General features: G+C 35.1%; 1 protein-coding gene across 1 annotated transcript in view; it reads right to left on the reverse strand.

Moving 5' to 3' along the window:
- Positions 1 to 21821, reverse strand: part of ACTR2 (actin related protein 2) — a 35310-nt gene that overhangs the window by 10315 nt on the left and 3174 nt on the right. Inside the window, exons 2-6 of the mRNA XM_060026479.1 lie at positions 17792 to 17902; positions 12059 to 12274; positions 8313 to 8385; positions 5046 to 5182; positions 3461 to 3610 (exon numbers count right to left, since the gene is read on the reverse strand). Of these exons, the coding sequence (XP_059882462.1) occupies positions 3461 to 3610; positions 5046 to 5182; positions 8313 to 8385; positions 12059 to 12274; positions 17792 to 17902 (687 nt within the window). The remainder of the gene's footprint in view (positions 1 to 3460; positions 3611 to 5045; positions 5183 to 8312; positions 8386 to 12058; positions 12275 to 17791; positions 17903 to 21821) is intronic.

The raw sequence follows: 21821 nt of genomic DNA on the forward strand, positions 1-21821 counted from the left end.
CATCAAAATAATTGTTTTTATTATCATGCTATGTTCTGCTTTTAAAATGGTATGTCACGGCCCCAAATAGGAGGAATTTCTTGGAGGATTCGCCAACGCACGAGTGTGTGATGGTCCACTGGTGTGTGCAGGTGAGCACTACAGGTGGCGCTGATCGCCCATGGCAATTGGATTTTTGCTGGGGTCAGTGTTGCTTATTATTTTAACACATATGTGAGTTTATGGATATTTTTACCATGGAGCACAGACAAATTCAATTAAAAATTTTAAGTAATTTCTTTCACCAAATAATTACTCTGGGAAACTTTATTATTTTGTCATCAAAACACTTTATATCACGTGTGAAACTTCTGTCAAATCATTTAATCTAAAAAAATTGTATGATCAAGAAAACTTAAAGAATATTGACCTAGACTATTTATTGGGCAATTCTGTTGTATCCTACTTACTAGGTCCTATTAAATTTTAAATGATAATGAATAATTTTAAGAAAATGAGATTTAAACAACTGGTCAGATACCATTACAACATGACCTTGTGCAGAAAACTCTTAAGTTACATCATGTTTATATTTAATTAAATGAGAAATGTTAAACAAAAACTCCCTCACAATTCACTGAATTGACCTAAGTAACAAGCATGCTTGTATACGCTGGCATTGGACACATTTCTGTATGACATACCAGAATTAGTTTTACATTAACATTTCTAACAGTATATTTGTTTAAAATAACATAATTAAAATAATTATGTTTAGATTCCAAAACTGACTTTCCAATATGACAAAGCATGATGAAGCAAGTTCCTTAAGACATTTACCCCCGTTTGCTATGATGGTTTACAAGTATGTGCAATCACTCCAAAATTATCTTTTTATAAATCACATCAATGACTTTAAAAAAAATTTACCCTTAAAAAAAATGAACTTTAAAACCCAAACTTGAAATCACCCCAAGATACATGGAAAAACTTCACATGGCACACTACTGTTACCAAAACCTCTGTACCTGGCCCTTCCAGCCTCTGATGGTGTGGCTCTTCTCAAAGCTCTATTTGCAGGCCAGCCTGGGGCCACCTACCCTAGGAACTACCTCTTGGATCTGTTAAAACTGTATGCTTCCCATTTCTTTGCACCAAATCTTACCCTTTCCTTTAGTTGTCCACTCTTATCCCTCTTCATTTACTCATCAGTTCACTGTTTATTTGTTGCATGTATTTTTGTAACCTACCTCAAACTCTCTGAGAAAGGAGAATAAATAAATAAAATATGTCTTACACTTCTAGTTCCCTTATCCTCTGCCTCATGACACTTTCTTCCAAAGTCAGGTAGGTGACAAATTATAAATCTAGGGTAACTGCCAAGAAGGCTTCAGGAAAGAATCCCCAGAGCAAATCTGGAGATCATTAAGTTGCAAAGTATTGACTTATTGACTATTTGGATCAGTATCTTCTAAAATTAAACAATATAACTTATAAAAATTTATAATTATTTTTATTCTTTTTTTTTGATTTATTTAGTTTTGGCTGCGTTGGGTCTTCACTGCTGTGCGCGGGCTTTCTCTAGCTGCGGCGAGCGGGGGCTACTCTTTGTTGCGGTGTGTGGGCTTCTCATTGCGGTGGCTTCTCTTGTTGCAAAGCACGGGTTCTAGGCGCACGGGCTTCAGTAGTTGTGGCACGAGCTCAGTAGTTGTGGCTCAACAGCTTAGCTGCTCCGCGGCACGTGGGATCTTCCCGGACCAGGGCTCGAACCGACGTCCCCTGCATTGGCAGGTGGATTCTTAACCGCTGTGCCACCAGGGAAGTCCCTATTCATTTATTTTTGTTTTTGTTTTCTTTTGGCTGTACCATGTGGCATACACGATCTTTAGTTCCCAGTCCAGGGATCAAACCCATGCCACCTGCAGTGGAAGCGCAGTCTTTTTTTTTTTTTTCCAATTTTTTAAAAAATAATTTTTATTGGAGTACAGTTGATTTACAATGCTGTGCTAGCTTCAGGTGTACAGCAAAGTGAACCAGATATACATATACATATACCTACTCTTTTTTAGACTCTCTTACCATATAGGTCATTACAGAGTACTGAATAGAGTAGCCTATGCTATATAGTAAGTCCTTATTAGTTACCTATTTTATATATAGTAGTGTGTATATGTCAATCCCAATTTCCCAATTTATCCCTCCCCCACCTTATCCCCTGGTAACCTTTTTTCTTTTTTTTAAAAATATCTTTATTGGCGTATAATTGTTTTACAATGTTGTATTAGTTTCTGCTGTACAACGAAGTGAATCAGCTATATGTATACATATATCCCCATATCCCCTCCCTCTTGATCCTCCCTCCCACCCTCCCTATCCCACTCCTCTAGGTCATCACAAAGCATCGAGCTGATCTCCTTGTGCTATGCAGCAGCTTCCCACTAGCCATCCATATGGAAGCATGGAGTCTTAACTGCTAGACCACCAGGGAAGTCCCTATAATTATTTTTTAAATGACTATTATGTGCATATTTGTGATAGGTTGAGCTTACATGAATCAAATGGTTTAAGAATACTTGCTTTTATTGCCTATCACTCAATTTCATTTTAATAACTACTAGATCCTAGCAGCACCAATGACATATTGGACCTTACAATTCTTAGTTGCAGGGGATGCCCTGTTCATTGTAGGATGTATAACAGCCTTCCTGCAAAGCTGTAACAACCAAAAAATGTCTCCAGATGCATTGATCAAAGATGCAATGTGGAAGTACTTTATACCCAGATGAATGACAGACTTAAAGACAGCAATACATTAAAAATTCAGGGAGGATCAACTCCCCTAGTGTAAACTATAACTAGGTTCTAAGTCTCATCAGTTTCAATTTCAAGTTAACATTTGTTTTGAACATCTCATTAAGAAAATACTAAGTCAGGAAGACTGCCACCTACTGAATTATAAAAGCCATCCTATAGGATGACCACTTCCCAAAGTATCTCAGAACACCAGCCCCATGAAATGCTGAGGAATTACTGCAGTCATGTACAAATCAGCATATCAAGGCTCTGAGAAGTCCTTTAATAAAGTGAAATCAACTCTCTCCCAAACTTACCTGAAAATGTAGCCCCCATTTTAATTTTTGTGAAACACCTATTAACATCTCACAGAAATAACATTACGTGAAACCCATGCTGAAAAACGCTATTCCAGGTACTAGAGTCTCAAAATAATATCTCACATCTAACTGCATCCTAAAGTAGAAAAGCAATACATGATTTTTGCCTTATTTCATGTTATACGGTATCCTAAAATAATTAAATCATAGAATCATAATGTAGAAAGACATTAAAGATCACACATATACATATTATAACAACCCAAACCAAAAATACTGGATTCTAAGAAAACCTCCTTAAGCATACACCAATAGCCAAAGTTGTCCATTTTAAAACCACATATATATTATACACTGGAAATACTTACTGTGTAAGATTCAACTAATACTGTAGTTTCTAAGGCCAGTTTCTGCTCTTGCTCAATATTATACCCCACATAACACAATTTTTCTTTAATCATGCGAACTGTTTCAAAATCAGCAGAATGGTTGAAGGCGTAGCCCCGCAACAGAAGCAGCTGGTACAAAAAAATAGCAGTAAATCCACAAGTAATCTGAATGAGTTCAACTCTGCAAAAGCGATTAATGCTCTCTAAATATGTCACATCAATACCAAATGCAATGGGCAGTGAAGCCTTAGCTCTTACTGAGTATTTCAGAAATGGGAATATTACTTGCCATAATAGGATTTATATTTCAGTTTCACAGAGAGACAGAATTAACAGTTCATGAATAATAAATGGCCAAAATGAGCAAAATATCTATTAATAAATAATATTTTACACTGGACTCCTGTAATTCTGCAATTTGCTCAATCAATACCATATTCATGAAATACCCCAGGTCTTAACGAAGTTTTATCCCTAACTTCTATTATGTCTGACACATATTAGATGGGCAATAGCATTTGTTAAAAAAAAAAACCCCACATAATATGCATCATAAACAACATTTTCATATAAAAACTTAAGAAAACAAATCCCCTTATCTTTGGGCTTATGTTCAAAAGAAATCCCTTGGGCACTCCTTTGGTAGTCACCTTCGAGTAGAATTTTGGCTTAGAATAAGAGTATTATAATTCTCATTAACAATCTTATTATTACTTTAAATGAGATTAAAGGAACCCAATGTCAAGGTGAAGACTTAATGCAACCTAATTTATTGCACAGATTTCATCCTAGAACAGTCTCTTCACAGCAGCACCAATGACATATCGGACCTTACAATTCTTAGTTGCAGGGGATGCCCTGTTAATTGTAGGATGTTTAGCAGCCTTTCTGCAAAGCTGTAACAACCAAAAAATGTCTCCAGACACTGCAAAATGTCCCTGGGGGGTAGCATCATCCCTGACTGAGAGCCACTGACTGACCTGGAGGGAATACACTAACTACAGAATTCTGGTACAGACAACATTCTAAACCTTTTTTTTCCACATTACAAAAAACCCACATGCCTCCAAATAGTGGCCTTATATACTTTATCCAGCAATGTTTTAAAGAAAATTATAACTAATTATATTCACAAGTACACTTTATCATCCACCTGTTCAAAGGAAGGTCTTATGGCAGAAAGGTTGCCTAGGTTGTTCAAGGAAGTTTTAGAGTCTTCCCCCATCTTTGAAATACCTCTCTACCCATTCCTTGGGAATAGTAAATATAATTATGTAATGATGAACTCTCATTAGTATATATATACTAATATATATACTATATATTATATTATATATAATATATATATTATATATTATATTATATATATAATATATATTATATATTATATACAAGAGATCACGTGTGTGAATCTCATATGGATTTTATATGAATAATGAACTGGGCCACTTCTCTGGTGGTGCAGATTAGCTAGAATCCTGAGATGATACACTCAATTTTGTGTTAAGTTGGTACACACAAAACTACAAAATCTAATTCTATGATATTTTTTTTTTTTGCTTACCTTGATAAGATATCTGGTAATATCCCTCCCAGCAATATCCAGTCTCCTGGTAAGGTGAGGGAGAGAAAAGCCTTCATACACTGGGCAAATGTGAGTCACACCATCTCCAGAGTCCACCACTACTCCAGTTAATAAACCTGTGGAAGAACCATGAGGTTGTAAATAAAAAGCCAAATCAGAAAAATCAAAGCCAGCAAATTTCAAATATTGGTAAAGAAACCAAACTAGAAACGTCACCAACCAGAATGGTCTAAAAGCCAGCATTTCTTTATTATTTGCTTATTTTGCAGCTTATTTCGAATACACAGACACTAAAGTCAGTGTTCTCTCACATGCCTCCTGTGAGACTTTTAGTCTAATCATGGGCTACCCCAGGAGATAGCCCTAGGACTATTTTTCAGACCTAGGACGGAAAAATACAACATGGTCTTTATTTTTGCTTCCAACTTAATCTGGATCCCTGAATTCCCTTAAAGTAAAATTTTCTAGAGCATCATGGATAACTTTTACGAAAACCATTGTGAAAGGTAAATATTACACAAGTTGATAGTGAACCTGTTGAAATAATCTAGTTCTTTATTATTATTTTTGTCATATGACAAAACTGTGTTTGGAAAATTTGTTGATACTAGATAGCTAGAAATCTGAGAACAATTCATCTTGACTAGCCGAAGGATCATTTCAATTATTCACCAGAAACCAAAAAGACAATGTCAGTTAAACCTCTTAAAAAACAGCAAGGAAGCTGCCTTGTTTCTCATATGTGCTGTTTAAAACTATAAATAGCTGCAAATTACTGTTTCACCTTTTGTGTCAGGGTTAATTCAGGAAAGACAAAACTTTTTCGGACTCATGTTTTCTAGTAGTTTTTAATAGTCTAATAATATTTTTAACAACAAAAAAAATTTTAACCAGAATATGCATTATCTACAATTTGCTCAAGCATTCTTTTATCATTGTCCCATCCCCGAGTAGGCACTCTCCCTCTTTCTCATTATGCACTAAGTAACTGATTTATCTTGGAATACGTTTATTCAAACCACCTCCTACTGAAGTTGATATAATCTGTTTTTCCTTGACTGATTTTTTAAGTTTCATAAAAATCATACACTGCCTCTTAAGGTTGCATTCTTTTAAACAAGAGACTTTCTATTGTAAAAAAGAAGAATCCACAATATCATTAATTCAAAAATACTCCCAGTAATATCAACTAAAGCAGCAATTTACATATTTTATTTTCCAAATAGACCTTCCCATCCAACCTCACCTTATTTTCTACACTCCCACTAGGTTACATACTGGCCTCTCCCTTATGTATTTGACCGGATTCCAGTGCCACACCCTTCTGTCACTGGATTATTCATTCTTTCCACCTCATTCCTAAAGATTCTTTAAAGCTCAATCTAGTTCTTACCTTTCCATTTATACCTTCCCTGACCACTTTAACTTCCAGCCCAGACTCCATGATTTGTTATTCCCCTCAATCCTGTCTGCAAAATGCAGTCAAACATACTTTCCTGAATCACTGTGTTACCTCTCTCTTATTCAAAAACCTTCCCTGGCTCCGAATGCTGCTTCTTACTTTTTTTGGTTTAACTGGTTAGCACTAGCCACCTTGTTTAAGAAGGAGAATTTTTCCACGGCTTAGAGTTCTTTTGATTAGTATTACTGGACTATCATTTCTCAAAATTAAGAATTCAACAGTTAAACAAAAATAGCTAAGTATCAGGAATTAAAAGAGGGTATCTTCTCCTTGGACAGAAATAAATTTATGAATACTACTAGAAAAATCTGTTAAGGTAAATTTCATTCAATTAAAACAAAATATCATTTCAGCAGAAACGTCCCATCCCCACCCCCTAAATGCAACTATTATTACCAATTTCAAAGCTTAGATTCAAAATTTTTAATATCTATTTTTCCAAAGTATTTTCTAAAATAATTTCTGAAATTTACTTTAAAAAAAAATGAAACAAAATTACCTAGGTGCACACAAGCACTAATCACTCACAGCTGGGCTGTAACTGCCTTAAGGACAAGGAGACCACACGTAGCTTACGGAGTAGCTTACTCTACTCACTGCCATATCCTCTGCACTAAACAGAAATCGAGGCACATGCTACACTTGGTGAATGAATAAAGCCTCTTTAAAAATTTAATTCTCCCCAAGTACTTTCTTAGTATCTATATGTAGTAGTAAAGACAGTTTAAAAACCCAGTATGTATTTTGAAAAGTGATTTTTACTTATGCACGTGTAGAATCAGATGGATCACCACAATATTAGTTTGTTTCCCAAGTACAACTGACCCCTGAACAACACGGGGGTTAACCTGCATATAACTTATAATTGGCCCTCTGCATCCATGGTTCCTCTACATCCCCAGATTCAACCAACCACGGACCATGTACTGTAGTATTTACTATTAAAAAATATTCATGTATAAGTGGACTCATGCAGTTCAAACCAGCATTGTTCAAGGGTCAACTGTATTGTCATACACTCTGCTTAAGTACTAAGGCTTGAGACTTAATTGTCACCTCCTTCAGAAATCTTCTCTGACATGCTGAATCAATTTCTGTATCTTTTCCCCATTAGATTCTAAGTCCTTGAGGCATCTTTACATTTTAAGTGCCTAACAAACTCTGTAGCACATATCTGATGGCCCCTTAAGTTCTCAATAAGACCATCAGAATATAAAGAGTTCTCCCTACATGGCTACTATTTTATTCCCAATGGACAGCAAGGCAGTTACTAACGGCAGTACCAAGAAAACACAGTAGCTCCCCTCCATTAAATCCACCTCAAAAGTTAGGAAGGCATTCTCAAATGTCTGCCTTTTCTTTTGTATTTAATCTATTATGTATTTGACAAACATGATTTATACTAACATTTTGGCTCTATTTTTTTTTAAACTGCCAATTCTGAGGACAAATTCCATTTTCATTCTCCACTTTATAAAACATTTTTTACTTTAAATAGCCTAGAAGAGGGAACCTTCTACTTTTAAAAAAATTGAGAAGTTTCTTTTTCCTAAGTCTTTCATTGTTTAGTAAAGAAAATAAAAATGTGTATATTTTATTTGACAAATTTTAGAAATTGTGGAAATATCTGAATAAATATTTTAAAAATTTGAATAAATATAAATACATACATATTGTGCTCTTCTGGGACTTACAACTTACCGAAAAATCAAACTCCTCTGACATCAAACATATTTAATGAATATTTGCTGAACTGATTATACTAAAAGTTAAGCTTCACCTACCTTGAGCATACAAAGTCAAAACTGCCTGGATGGCTACATACACTCCAGAAAACTGGTAAGTTTCAAACATTACCTGAAAATGGAAAAGGAAAGGGAAAATATTAGTATTTAGAAATTACATAATAAGTATGTATAAGGTTTCTTGATGGTCAGAGTGGATTAGCTATCCAAAATAGAATCAAAGAACCCAAAAGAATCCTCCATTCTCTTTAGCTCTTTTTGCCTCTACTGAAGTCCTGCTGTCACAGAGCTCCAATTTTGGGGACAGATTTTTGAATACACACTAAGTCCCCAAGCATTTCATAAGTGCTACAAAGCAAAGATTTCTGAGTGTTTTAGTTAATGGCTAATTAGAGTGAAAGAAAGCATTCTGCTTTTGAACAAGCCTTTCTTCTCAACTGACGTCCCTTAAAGGAAATATCTCTTAATTTAAAGACAAACTATAGAAATTGCTTAACTGCTTACCTTCGCATCCCTCTCCCTCAACCTGGGCCAAGAAAGACTGTGTCTCTACCTCCAGCAGTTAAAAAAAAAAAAAAAAGGTAATAAAACAGTAGGGCAGGGAAACAAAAATAAACACAGCAACTCCTGAATGCTGGCAGATCCTGAATGCTCAGCAGCTGAGCCTGCCCTCCCCACTGGAGCCAAGGCTGCATTCCACTCTCTGCCAAGGTACACTGCAGGGAGGAGTTCCCTCATGCCCTCTCTGCTCCCAACCATGCTCATTCTCTGTAGTGTAGGTTGGCTGGGAACATCCTATAGGATTTTCTCTGTCATCTACACTGAGCATTCCTTGATTGGCAGTGCTGACTACTGCTATGAATATCTCATATTTAGAAATTTTACAACTGACCACAATAAGAATTATACAGAATTTAAATTTTACAACTCTGGGGAATTCCCTGCAGTCCAGCAGTTAGGACTCCGTGCTTCCACTGCAGGGAGCACAGGTTCGATCCCTGGTCAGGGAACTAAGATCCCGCATATAGCGTGGTGCAGCCAAAAACAAAACCAAAACCAACAAAACTGAATCACTGTGCTGTACACCTGAAACTAACACAACATTGTAAATTAACTATACTTCAATAAAATTCAATTAAAAAATTTAAAAATTCTAAAATACATACATACATAAATAAATTTTACATCTCTGAAACACATACTCATCAATTAAGCAACTAGATATTCTAAGTAGTATTCTACTCCATCATCCTTTATTCCCCCACCACAGGGATGAAAATGGAAGAATAATGCTATACAGTTGACCCTTGAAAACACAGGTTTGAACTGCGCAGGTCCACTTAATTGCAGGTTTTTTTCATTAAATAAATACTATACCACTACATGATCCGAGATTGGCTGAATCCAGTGATGCAGAACTGGAATAAAGAGGGCCAAATGTAAAGTTATACACAAATGTCTGACCGAGGGGGGTGGCACCCCTAACCCTGCATTGTTCAAGGGTCAACTGTATTTGCATTTATCAACTTGACAGTCTGATAGAATTTGTTTTTACTTATAAGATCATTAAAAAGTATCTGTAGTTCTAATACAACTTTCTGGATGAGATTGAAGTAGGGCATTATCAATCATAGCCAAATTTGCACTCATGAGTAAAAAAGAGCATTAAACTAAAGATGAGACCTTAGAGTGCAGTAAGACTAATTCTTGTCATTTTTGCAGATTAAAAAAATATGTGTCCTAGTCAAATAGCTAGTTAGTGGATGACACTATACCTGTCATCTCCCTAACTTTTCATTTGAAAGAAAACTTGGTTTTCATTCTGGTATTGTGTTACTTTCCAAAAGGTTTCCTTGTGTAGTAACCTTTTGATTTAATGCAAAAATATCTCTTCATTCTGATTTTGTAATGAGCTGCTAAAAATAAATAGCAATTACAAATGACTACTTATCCATCACAAAGTATTAGTGATTGTAAACCATTCAGAAAGTGTAAAATGGGGCTTCCCTGGTGGCGCAGTGGTTGAGAGTCAGCCTGCCGATGCAGGGGACGCGGGTTCGTGCCCCGGTCCGGGAGGATCCCACATGCCGCAGAGAAATTACATAGAAATTACATCCCATGAGCCATGGCCACTGGGCCTGTGTGTCTGGAGCCTGTGCTCCGCAGCTGGAGAGGCCACAACAGTGAGAGGCCCGTGCAAAAAACAAAAACAAAAAAAACTCAGAAAGTGTAAAATGCAATTAAAATATGAGCTAATACAATAAAGCCCATCTTTCATAGTTTTAGGGGTGGCTAGGGGAAAAAAGTAATAAAATACGAAACATAAGAAATGATATGGATTCTGTAGCTAAAACCATGATCTCAAAATTTTAAAACACTTAATATAAAAATTCTAAATCTCTTTCAAAATTTCCATGAACATCTAAAGATAGCCACTGAGTAAAACAAGATATTTACATTAAGTAGTATCTGGAAAGCTACTAAAATACAAAGCAATTAAAGGTTTCTATCTCATATATAACAAAATGAAAGACAACCTTGAAAAGTTACCTATCTAAACTATTAAGAATGTAGACTTTCTGCTCTCTGTAACTGCCTACCTCATTAGCCATTTCAACCTCGTTTCCCAGCTCTCCTCTATCTCCCTGGCCCTTCGCTTTCTCACCTCTGTCTACTATCACTTCTTTGGTGAACCATATTATCTATATCCTCATGACTCTCCCAAGTTTTTATCCCCAGTCCCAGACTTTTCTCCTGAACTTGATCTTAATAACCGTCTACTAGACATTTTTGCTTGGATGTCTAATGAAGACCTAACATGTCCAAAACTGGACTGCTGATCCATTTCCCTCCCAAATCCTCTTCTACTATCTCAGTCTTTCCCCATCCTCCAGTTACTCAAGCGAAATCTTTGCCGTTATCCCTCTATTACCCACATCTAAGAAATCAGAATATATTTTGGCCCTACCTTCAAAACAGAGCCACAATCTGGCCACTTCTCATTACCTTCTCTGCTACTACCCCTAATCCTAACCATTATTATCTTGTGCTTAGGTAACTGAAAAAGTCTCCAAACTGGTCTCTCTTGTACCCTTGCCTCCTTATGTTCTATCTACATTCAACACAGCAGCCACAGGAACCTAAATCTGAGCATGTCCCTTCCTTGTACATTTCACTTGGAGTTTAAATCTAATTCCCTATTAGAGCCTACAGGGCCCTAGATTGCCCCATTACTTCTCCCACCTCGTCTCCTGTTGCTCTCCCACACTGGCTTCCTTGCTGACTCTCTAATATGCCAGGCTTGCTCCCATTTCAAGACCTTTACACTGGCTACTCCCTTTGCCTGGAATGCTCTTCCCAAATATATTCTGGCTAACTCCCTTTGTTTAAATATCACCTTCTCACAGACACATACTACCACATTCTATGAAAAACGCAGCCTCCCTACATTCCCCATCCCCCTTAACCTACTCTTTTTTTTTCCCTTTAGCATCTATTATCTTCTAACAAACCATTCAATTAACTCACTTTTTGCTCTTTTGGTCTGTTTTCCCCTGCTAGAGGATCAACTCCATGGCAGCAGGACTTCGCTTTGTTTACTGGTATATTCTACTTATAAGTAATGACTAACATAGTTAGGTGCTCAATAAATAGGATCTGGGAGAAAATAACAATTATTCTTATTCCCTTTATTGTTAAGGACAACGGTAAGATAAAAGAAAAAACATGTGCTTTAACATCACATCACAGAAACACATATGTGCGCAACCCATCTAAAAACTTACCTCTACAATCTTCTCTCTGTTTTTGGTTGGGTTCATAGGAGGTTCTGTGAGCAAGATTTTACAATTCCTGGTATCTATGTTAAGTTTCTCTGGTCCAAATGTATAGTCCCACAGGTGTTTCATGTCATCCCAATTTCGTACTATGCCATTTTCCATTGGGTAATTAACTTCTAACATTGAGCGTAATTCACTTGCCTCATCACCAACCATAAGATCCTAGAAAATTATAATATCAAAGCTTTAGACCAAATTTTTGTATAAAATACCTTCAGAAAATTATCCTCCCATAATATTTTGGAAAACTTGGGAATAATTAATTTTAATCTTTCTGGCACTTTCAGACAAAGTTCTTCATTCCACAAGTTAAAAAGGTCTTTTCTTTCATGAACAATGCCTTGCAAATCTTAATCATGAATAATAAATTTTTATGTACAGCGTGGTTTAAATCAATAAATTGACCTTACCTTTAATACATATGTTTCCAAAAGAAGAGCATTAGCACAAATAAACCCCACATTTTCATATTTTGGAGGGTTTTGTATGAGGTTTCATCTGTTTCTTTTGCTCAAATGTTCAAAAAATAAGGCCTGTGATATGTGAGATAGCACATCAGGGAAAAAAAAAACTTGTAGAAAAATGCTCAATGCATGCAGCACATTTCTTTGTACTAAATATCAAAATGATAAGTGTAACTACTATAAAGCATAATGAGAAGCAAAAAATAAAAGGATGTTTTATTACACTGTAAGAATGGACATATGCACCACATAACTTGTAAATTTCACAAACTTCTACCTATATATGTCTCAATTAGAATTGAAATTAAGTTTCAATATATGCCTCACCAAGATGAATGATAATTTGTAGAGATACAAAAAATTAAGACAAAGAGAAGCAATTCTTCTTTAAAATTATCTCATGAGCGACATCTTCAATCTTAAAGTATAATACTGGAAAACTATGCTATTACACACGAAGCAGAATACTCACAAGTCTTGTCTCCAATGACAGCATACTTAAGATGACCCACATTTCAAAAGTCAAATTTTGTGTGTATAATAAGGCTAATGATGTCCCAGAATTTAAATTTATTTTAGAAATCAGCTAGTCAAAATGCTAAATAATCTTGATTTCTACATATACTGATGAATTCAATTAAAATAAAAAAACCCTAGTATCAGAAATAGCTACTATTTGCTTTAAGACCTTAGGATATTTTAAAACAGAAGTTTAAATACATGTATGACTTTAAAACTTTTAAAAGTAACTCTTAAAAAAAAAGAGAAGAGATAAACAAGGGTGAAGACTCTAAAAACAACACTAATAAAAAAAACCAAACAGATTTCCAGAAAATCCACTGAAAGCAACAACAAAAAGGAAAAAGAAAGTTAAAGCACATGCTAGAAATGTTCACTAAAACTTTTCTGTTGCAACTAATTTTGTATAAAGTTAATTTACCATAACTTAATACTCAAATTGCTTAAATATTAACTATTTAGAATCATCTGATAGGAAAATGCAAAACTAAATATCTATATTTGTGAACTCTAGTAACTGACATGCATTTGTTGAATTACTTATGGAGAAGTATACTGATGATTTCAAATGCATCAAAAGACAAGATACACTGATGGACTGACAGATGGATAAATGGATAGATATGTGATATATCAGTACAGTAAACATTAATATCAGAATCTAGGTGATGGATGTATGGGTTTCACTGCAAAATTCCTCCACCTTTGCCGTGTATTCTAAACCCTTCTTAATAAAATGTTAGGGGGAGGAATTTATACCTCCAAGTACATATATTACTTTTGGCCATCAATATAACTTAATATACAATTTTGTTACTTTCTTCTAGAATATATCTTTCTTTGTGTTATACAAGGTAATAACAGATCAGATAATTTGATGGTTTATATCATTGATATATATTCACAACTACATTTCAACAAATTTAGTATAAGTCTGGTCTGATTTCATCAGACTGTTTAGTTTTTATTCCATGCAAGAATAGGGGCTTACATATGTCTGATCTAATGCCAACTCAAAATAAAAGTGTCATGGATCTACTTCTAGGGCACACATACCATAAATAATTAACTGAAAAAAACATCTGGCATTGAGTATCTTACCATCCCTCTGAACAAAGAGGACATTTAAAATGGAAGAAAACGAGTATTAACTTATCAAATTAGTGCAAATAGTCTTGACTAACTCAAGCTACCTAATTTAAAAACGTATCGATATCTAAAATTTTATTTCAAAAAATCCTAAAACATATAGTTTTCCTTAGAACATTTTAACTTCCAAAACCCCAAAATGATAAAAGGTTATGTAACTTGCCCGCATCTCCAAGACCAAAATTATAAGCCATCAGATCAGGCCTTAGTTTTTTACCACCCACCTCATCATTGGACCAAGCCTAAACCATCACCTATTACCTGAAAGAATGAAAAATTATAGTAACTGTCTGAGATTTTGTTATAAAAGCATTTATATTTTATGAAAAGCAGGCAGTATAGATGAGATTTGCCAAGAATCATTCTGAACAATGTCACCTCAAATTAAAAGTAGAGCAAATATACTTTAAAACCACAATTAAATTCCTAGAACAAAATTTCATAAAAAACATTAAATTAAGCCTACACTGTTCTCTACAAGTGCACTTTTTTCTTAATCTCCTCCAGATTTTAAGACAAATGCATGATCTTTTATTTAGGATAAATGTAGGAATTTCCACTTTTAAATGCTTTTGTTTATTCAAAAGAAAACTTCACAAAGTTACTGTTACTAGTTAAAATACATATCACTAGAAAGGCCTGATATTAACCTCTGTCAAAGCTGCTTACAAATATTAAAAACAAACAAACTTGAAAATATCTACTACAGAAAGCACTTTGACTACCACAGAAAAACATGGTGAAAGAGTCAATTGCCTGGGATGCGCCTAGTTCTAGTTCAAAAGAAAAAGGTGCCACACAATGGTATTTATTTAGAGGAAGAATCTATTGTCTATGCGAAAGTCTTACAAGACTTCCACCTTTTTCTTATTTATACTCAGATAATGCAAAATCTGCTCATCGATAAGGATAATATAGGAAACAAGTCAATCTCTTTTTCTCCCCCTTTACTATTTATAGTTCATTTGCACATTAAAATTTTACTCAGTTTATTAAATACACATATGATACCGTACTGGATGCAAATATATACACATATATATAGAGGCTATGACAGGCAGTGTTCAATTTAACAATGGTCAATAAAGTGGATTTATCCAAATGCAACAACTTCACCCCAATTTTCTGGATCACACATATCCTAAATAAAGCCACTTGGTTTCTAATAAAATGCACACCACATTCCATTTTAATCGTAACATTCATCTACAAAAAACACAAGGAAAACAATTCAAAACTATGTTAGTAATTAGTTCTGATTTGGTCCATTGTATGCAATCAGGAAAGTATAGGACTTAATTAGTTGCTACCAAATTGAAGCAATGAAAAAGGTTAAAAATCAAAGTACTTAAAAATTAAAAAATTAAAATATGGAATTACCCCCCTCCCCAATACCAAAGGGACACAAAACAACAACTACTGTCCCACCAAGCAAAAGTGGAAAACAAACAGAGAGCATGTGTGTAACCTCACTTACCATCTTTTTGTTATTCTACTTCAACAGGTCAAGAAAGGTGAAGAGAGAGAAGGTAGAAGTAAGAGTCAGAAAAGGCCTAAATAAAATCCTCACTGAAATTTTTAAACATACAAGCAATAGAGACAAATTAGGTCGAGGTCAGATGCAGTACTACTACAGTTTACGGAGTTAACAATTAGGGCCGAATTAGCATGGACAGTTATTACTCCTGAATGAAAATAAACTCATTAAACAATTTAAATTTCCAGTTTTTAGTCTACCACATTTTAGCTAACAAGACACAAAAAGTATAAATCAATCCACTAGGCATAGGAATTCCAAAAAAGTCATATTTCTTTAATTCATTACTGAATTTAAGAACCTTAATTAAGGAAAATAAATAGCAGAAAAGGTCTAGCTGAGTAAGTAAAGGGTATTTAGAGTTGACTTTCCAAGCTCTAGTAGTCAAGTTAAATTTGACACAGGTCTGTTTTCTTTCACTGTTTTCTACTGGAAGACAAATTAACTTGAAAGACTTAAAAGATTAAGCAGATTGAACAGAAGTGAGCCAATCGAACAGACTGACAAACCATACAAGCAAATGCTACTGGGGAATTTCTTAGCAAAAACGTCTTATTAGGATATCCTCTAGTTTCATTTCTATCACTTGGCCTTAAAAAGCAAGAAAATGGTAATTATTGTGACTATGCTGGTCAATAAAAATAGCTATATGTATCTTAATACCTCAAAAATGTTATTATCCATAAAGTATATAAAAAAGCCATTCTTCTTTAAAAGGCTGATACTGAATAAAAGTGTGACTTCCAACATCATTAAAAAGTTTATCCTTATCACTATTATTAGCTAAATTTTAAGTTGAGTTCATTTAAGATTGAATTCAATCAGAACGAAAGGAGTTCACAAAAAGAGAATACAGAATTCCACAAAATTCCCAAAAGACCCTAAAAAAACCCCCAAAACAAAAACAAAAAACCTCTCATATTCAGTATCCCTTCTGATTGTAACATAACAAAACAGAGGCCAGAATCATTCACTCTTTTAAGTCTTTAAAAAATTAACACAGAACCTAAGTTTCAGTTTGTACTTTTATTCACTGTGTAATTCAATTCTCTAGTCCCAACAGCAGAGAGCCACCAAGTAGCAAACCTCTACCACCTACTACCACCTTCCTAGAAATCTCAAATAAACGTTCCAGAGAGGCACACACTAACTCACACACTAACAATTCAGTGAAGTCTTGCCAAGGACTGTCCAGATAGGACCAACAATGCTAGTCCGTTCACAAATGATGCAGTAAAAGGGCCCCTAAATGTTACTGCATTTTGTATAACCTGATCCCTAGGCCACCTGAAAAATTTAAGTCAATTGGTGACCACTGACTTTTGATTCTTTTTCTTTTACAATATTGTAACTCCCACTTGATTTTCAATCCCTTTAATAGAAGATAAAAATCTATCACCCTTAACATCCAGTCACTCATGTTAAGTACAGTAGGTAGGCAATGACAATATTCCCTTCCCTCTCCTCGTGCTAAGATAAATACAAGGCCAAATAAAGACTTGCACAGCTTCCTCCTGCACACTATGGAAATCAGTTATACTGGTGAAAAGAGGAACCAATAAGATTTATATCCTGTGTTTCCTGACTAGCTATATAAAAATGTAGGGGGATCAGGCCATGAGAACATGGGAAGGAAAAATCTTAGGTCCCAAAGAGACACCAACATAGAAAAATATATGGAACTGAAAGACATAAAAATACCAGGCTGATTTCTTTTAAAAATTATATTAGGTAATAGGACTTTAAGTCACTAATACAGTATTCACATCAACATAAAAATCTTACTAAGTATTTTACTTCATTCAGAGAGTAATGGCATCAAGCTATACTTAAAGTCAGATGAAATTAACTTCAGTTTCTGGTGCCTTTCTTCAGGTGTTGATAAAAATTTTAAATGTAAGAAATTCGGCCCTCCTCCTTTGCCTTTCAAGGCATCACATTTTAAAACTACTTAATTCAAAGAACACCTCACAGGTTTTGCTCCTCATTTATCAATAAATAAAATATTACCTTGATTTCAATGTTTCCCACTTTGGTGGTTGATCTGATAATAGGTCTTCCAACCAAAGCTGGGAAGATGTGTTCTGGAAAGTTGGAGCCTGCATATCCACACTTCACAAACTGGAAAAGAACAGTAAAAGTGGGTTAGTGTCAAGGTATTTATGATATTATCCTTTTAAAAACTGTATCTGAAAAGTACCACTTTGCATTTATATAATATTTTAAACTTTTGTTGCTTTCAAATTACCCAAAGTAGTCAGCCCATCTATCATATCCTCCATTTATTTCCTTTATGGCACTACTACCAGAGTTCCCGTTTCCTTACTGGTTAACTGCTTATTTAGTGCCTAGGTCTCCCCACCACAGGGAGCTAAGCTGAGCAGTTCATGCTGGAGCCCACTGCCTTGATGCACAGAGGGGAAGGGACAAATTCACTAAACAAATGCTAAGGATTTTTAAAAGAGAAATGTCAGAAAATGAACAGAACTAAAGCAGCTTTTCATTCATGTCTGGCAATTCACTTAAGCAACCCCATTTCTGAAAATGGGAAAATCAAATGGCATATGGACTAGCATCAAAATAAACATTTATTAGGCATTTTGGGCTATTTACATCTTTATACTTAGACAAACGTATTCAGTAATAACAAATGACATAATTTCATATTCAGATAGTGTACTTCTCCAATGAGGACGTATCACTGATTCTAATAATACTTCCATTTTATGAATAAGAAACTGATGTACTAGGAGATTTAACAATCTACAGTAAAACTGAAAATAGAACCAAGGGTTTTTAGTTCTTATACCAATAATACAGTCTGTTTAGACTTATTTTTAAGAGCAGCCATTACAAGGAAAAGGCAGTTTAAAACTTCAGGGTGGGAGGAAGAAGCTATAAAAGAAAGGAAATGCAATCAGTCTCTACCCTCTCTCACCAAGCCTTTATTCAATGTATGGTACACTGTGCAAGGATTTTTGTGTCTATTGATGAATCCGAAGCACCTAGAACAGTGTCTGACACATACTAAATGCATACTATTTAACTGATCAATAAATATTAGAAGTTTTGCTGTTGACCCGTATGATACTATGATTATTTTAACCTAGAGAATATGTTTAATATTGAGAAAGTCTATTGTTCCATGGCTTCAGGTACCATATTCTCTTAGAAGAATTAAGGAGAAAAACAGTAACTGAATGTGATGCATGATAGTAATAACACAGAAGTGGAGAGAAAGGTGTTACATACAAGGAACTGTTTTGTTTGATAGTGGTAAAGGTTAGCAACTACCTGAAACTCACTGACTTCTGACTAACCCTCCAAAATATAAAATTTTTCTACTGCAAAGACAATCTTGTTGGAAATGATGCTGATGAACCGCATTTAATTATAAATAGTCTAGAACATTCTGCCATGCATAATTTCAAGTCTTTTATATATAGAGCTCTTAAAAATATGTTGAAGTCATGTCTTTAGCAGACTAAAGCTACTGGTATGAAAAATATGCCTAAAATTTTAAAATTGCATATTTCCAATACCACCTGAATTCGTATCTCCTCAGTTCACGTTTACATTTTAGAACCTACATAAAACACACTGCTCAGATAGGTTTTCTTCCAAACTCACAAAACCTAGTCCTGCTTAGTTTACCATTCAGCCACATACCCATTTCTAAAACTATGATACAATTCTGACCGGATTAGCTTCCAAGGCAGAAGTTACTGTGATATGATGGCATATGCAATAGATTACCTGCTTGCTCATACCTCTCTCTCCATTTGAATAGTGGATGATAAAGAGCAATACACTTCCCACCCTAAAAAAGTGTTCAACAGAATTCAGAAATGCTAGTCCATTTTTCCACAATGTCTTCCCAAATAATTTAACAATGTGACCCAGAAAGAGTTGGAGTGACAACTGCCACAGAGGAAAAGAATAATACTTAATATTTTCTAGTCTATTCAAATTAAAAGAAAATGAAAAAACCTCTCACACGCTTCTCTTCTAAATCAAACTCGCTTTTGTCCTTAAGTCAAAAGCCAGCTCACCTGACGTGAATGGAAATCAGATGCAAAACCAGAGAATCTCTTCTCATTACCCCACCATATCCAAATTTCTATATAAATAAAATTTGTCATGATCACCAGCTTTAGTCATAATTTATACATATGTTCCAAATATAGAAACCAAATATAATGTAGACATTAAATTCTTATGTATTAACATAATGAACAGATAAGGACACTGGGTGGGTCAAAAAGTGTCCATTCACCAGACTGAACATGCTCACATGGGTATAAATGTTCTTAAAAAAAATGACAGAATGAATGAAAAAAGAACCTACAAGTTTGTAAGGGCATTTTTAGCACATTAAATGTAAACAAATGATTTAAGTGAGAAATCGCAACACAAGGTAAAGGTGGGGCAGGAGCCTGGGATGGGGCGTAAGCCAAGTCCTGGTGCAGGGAGGAGGCTGCGAAGGTTGACGTGCCTCCCCTCATTGAGCCAAACACACTGGGAGACGTGCAACACAGTAAATCCATAATCACATCACTCAATGTTTACTGATTATAACCTGAACAATTATAGATGGGTAGTTTGCACCTTGAAATTCTTGTCTGAGCATACTTCACGGGACAAAATATTTGCCAAGTGCCTGAGGCAAGATGACAAAAAATTAAGAACTCCTGAAACTATAAAAATAATTGTAAACTACTATTCCTGTGCTTTATAAAAAATGGAAATTTGGCTTTTAGTTCAAATTAAAGATACCAATCACTTATTAATGAAATCATTTATTCTGCTTAAGCAGTAGCTTACTGGAAGTAGATGCTGCCACAGTAATCCAGTGCTAGCATTACTACAGGGTACTAGTGTTTGGTCAAAATGGCAAGTGCTGCACTATTTCACATTATTTCAAATGTGAAAGCATTAATAGTTATAATAACAAGAATATAATTACAATGATGTATTTCTCAATAACATATAACCAACAGACAACCTGCCATTTCCTTTCTTGTAAAAAGCAAGTATTTTTTAAAAGATCTAAACCACGATGTAATAAAATACAAAGAAAATATTCTTTTTTAAATTATTTGTTTGGTATCATTTTTAATCCTGGAGATATCTCCCCCCATTCCAATCATTTTAAGACTTGGTGGCTTAGTTCTCTCATTGTGTGCAGTAACGCTGTGTTTAAGAAATAGATTTTACCATATATAGTTTCCTCTTCATAGCACTGTGGTTTAAACTGGCTCCCTTACTTCCTACTGAGTCATCAAATGGTAAGAACATGAACAATATAATGTTCTTTCAAGCAACAAAAAAAAGCTCATCTACATTTGCTCTAAAAGTACCTTTCTCCCTCAAAAAATAAACTGGGATTTATAAAGTCTCATTTGGACTTATTTAATTTGTATTTTTCCTTTATTAATTTAAATTGATGATATTGACATATTAATTTAATTGCATAGTGATTATTCTGATCTCAGACCACCAAAATATTTATTATATTTATTCCAAAGCACTTTTTTTTTTTTTTTTTGCGGTATGCGGGCCTCTCACTGTTGTGGCCTCTCCCGTTGCGGAGCACAGGCTCCGGACGCACAGGCTCAGCGGCCATGGCTCACGGGCCCAGCCGCTCCGCGGCATGTGGGATCCTCCCGGACCGGGGCACGAACCCGTGTCCCCTGCATCGGCAGGCAGACTCTCAACCACTGCGCCACCAGGGAAGCCCTATTCCAAAGCATTTTATAGGGTGAAACCAAACCTGTTTCTGATTTGTTTCTAACTCAAACACTCCTAAATTCATTATATAAATCTGTATAAGCCTGATAAAGGCCATAATACTACAAATGTGGATTGTAAAAGTGTAATTACCTAACACTATAAGCTACTTTGTATCACTAGACCCTAAAAATTATACCAGTCACACAGTAGGCACGCCAGAAGTCTTCAATGTTGGTGAACTAACTCAATGTTGATGAAATCACCCAAGTTTGGTAAAAGAATATACAACACCAGGGGCCCAGGCCCC

The sequence above is a fragment of the Delphinus delphis genome, chromosome 12, assembly GCF_949987515.2.
Source record: "Delphinus delphis chromosome 12, mDelDel1.2, whole genome shotgun sequence".
NCBI lineage: Eukaryota > Metazoa > Chordata > Mammalia > Artiodactyla > Delphinidae > Delphinus > Delphinus delphis.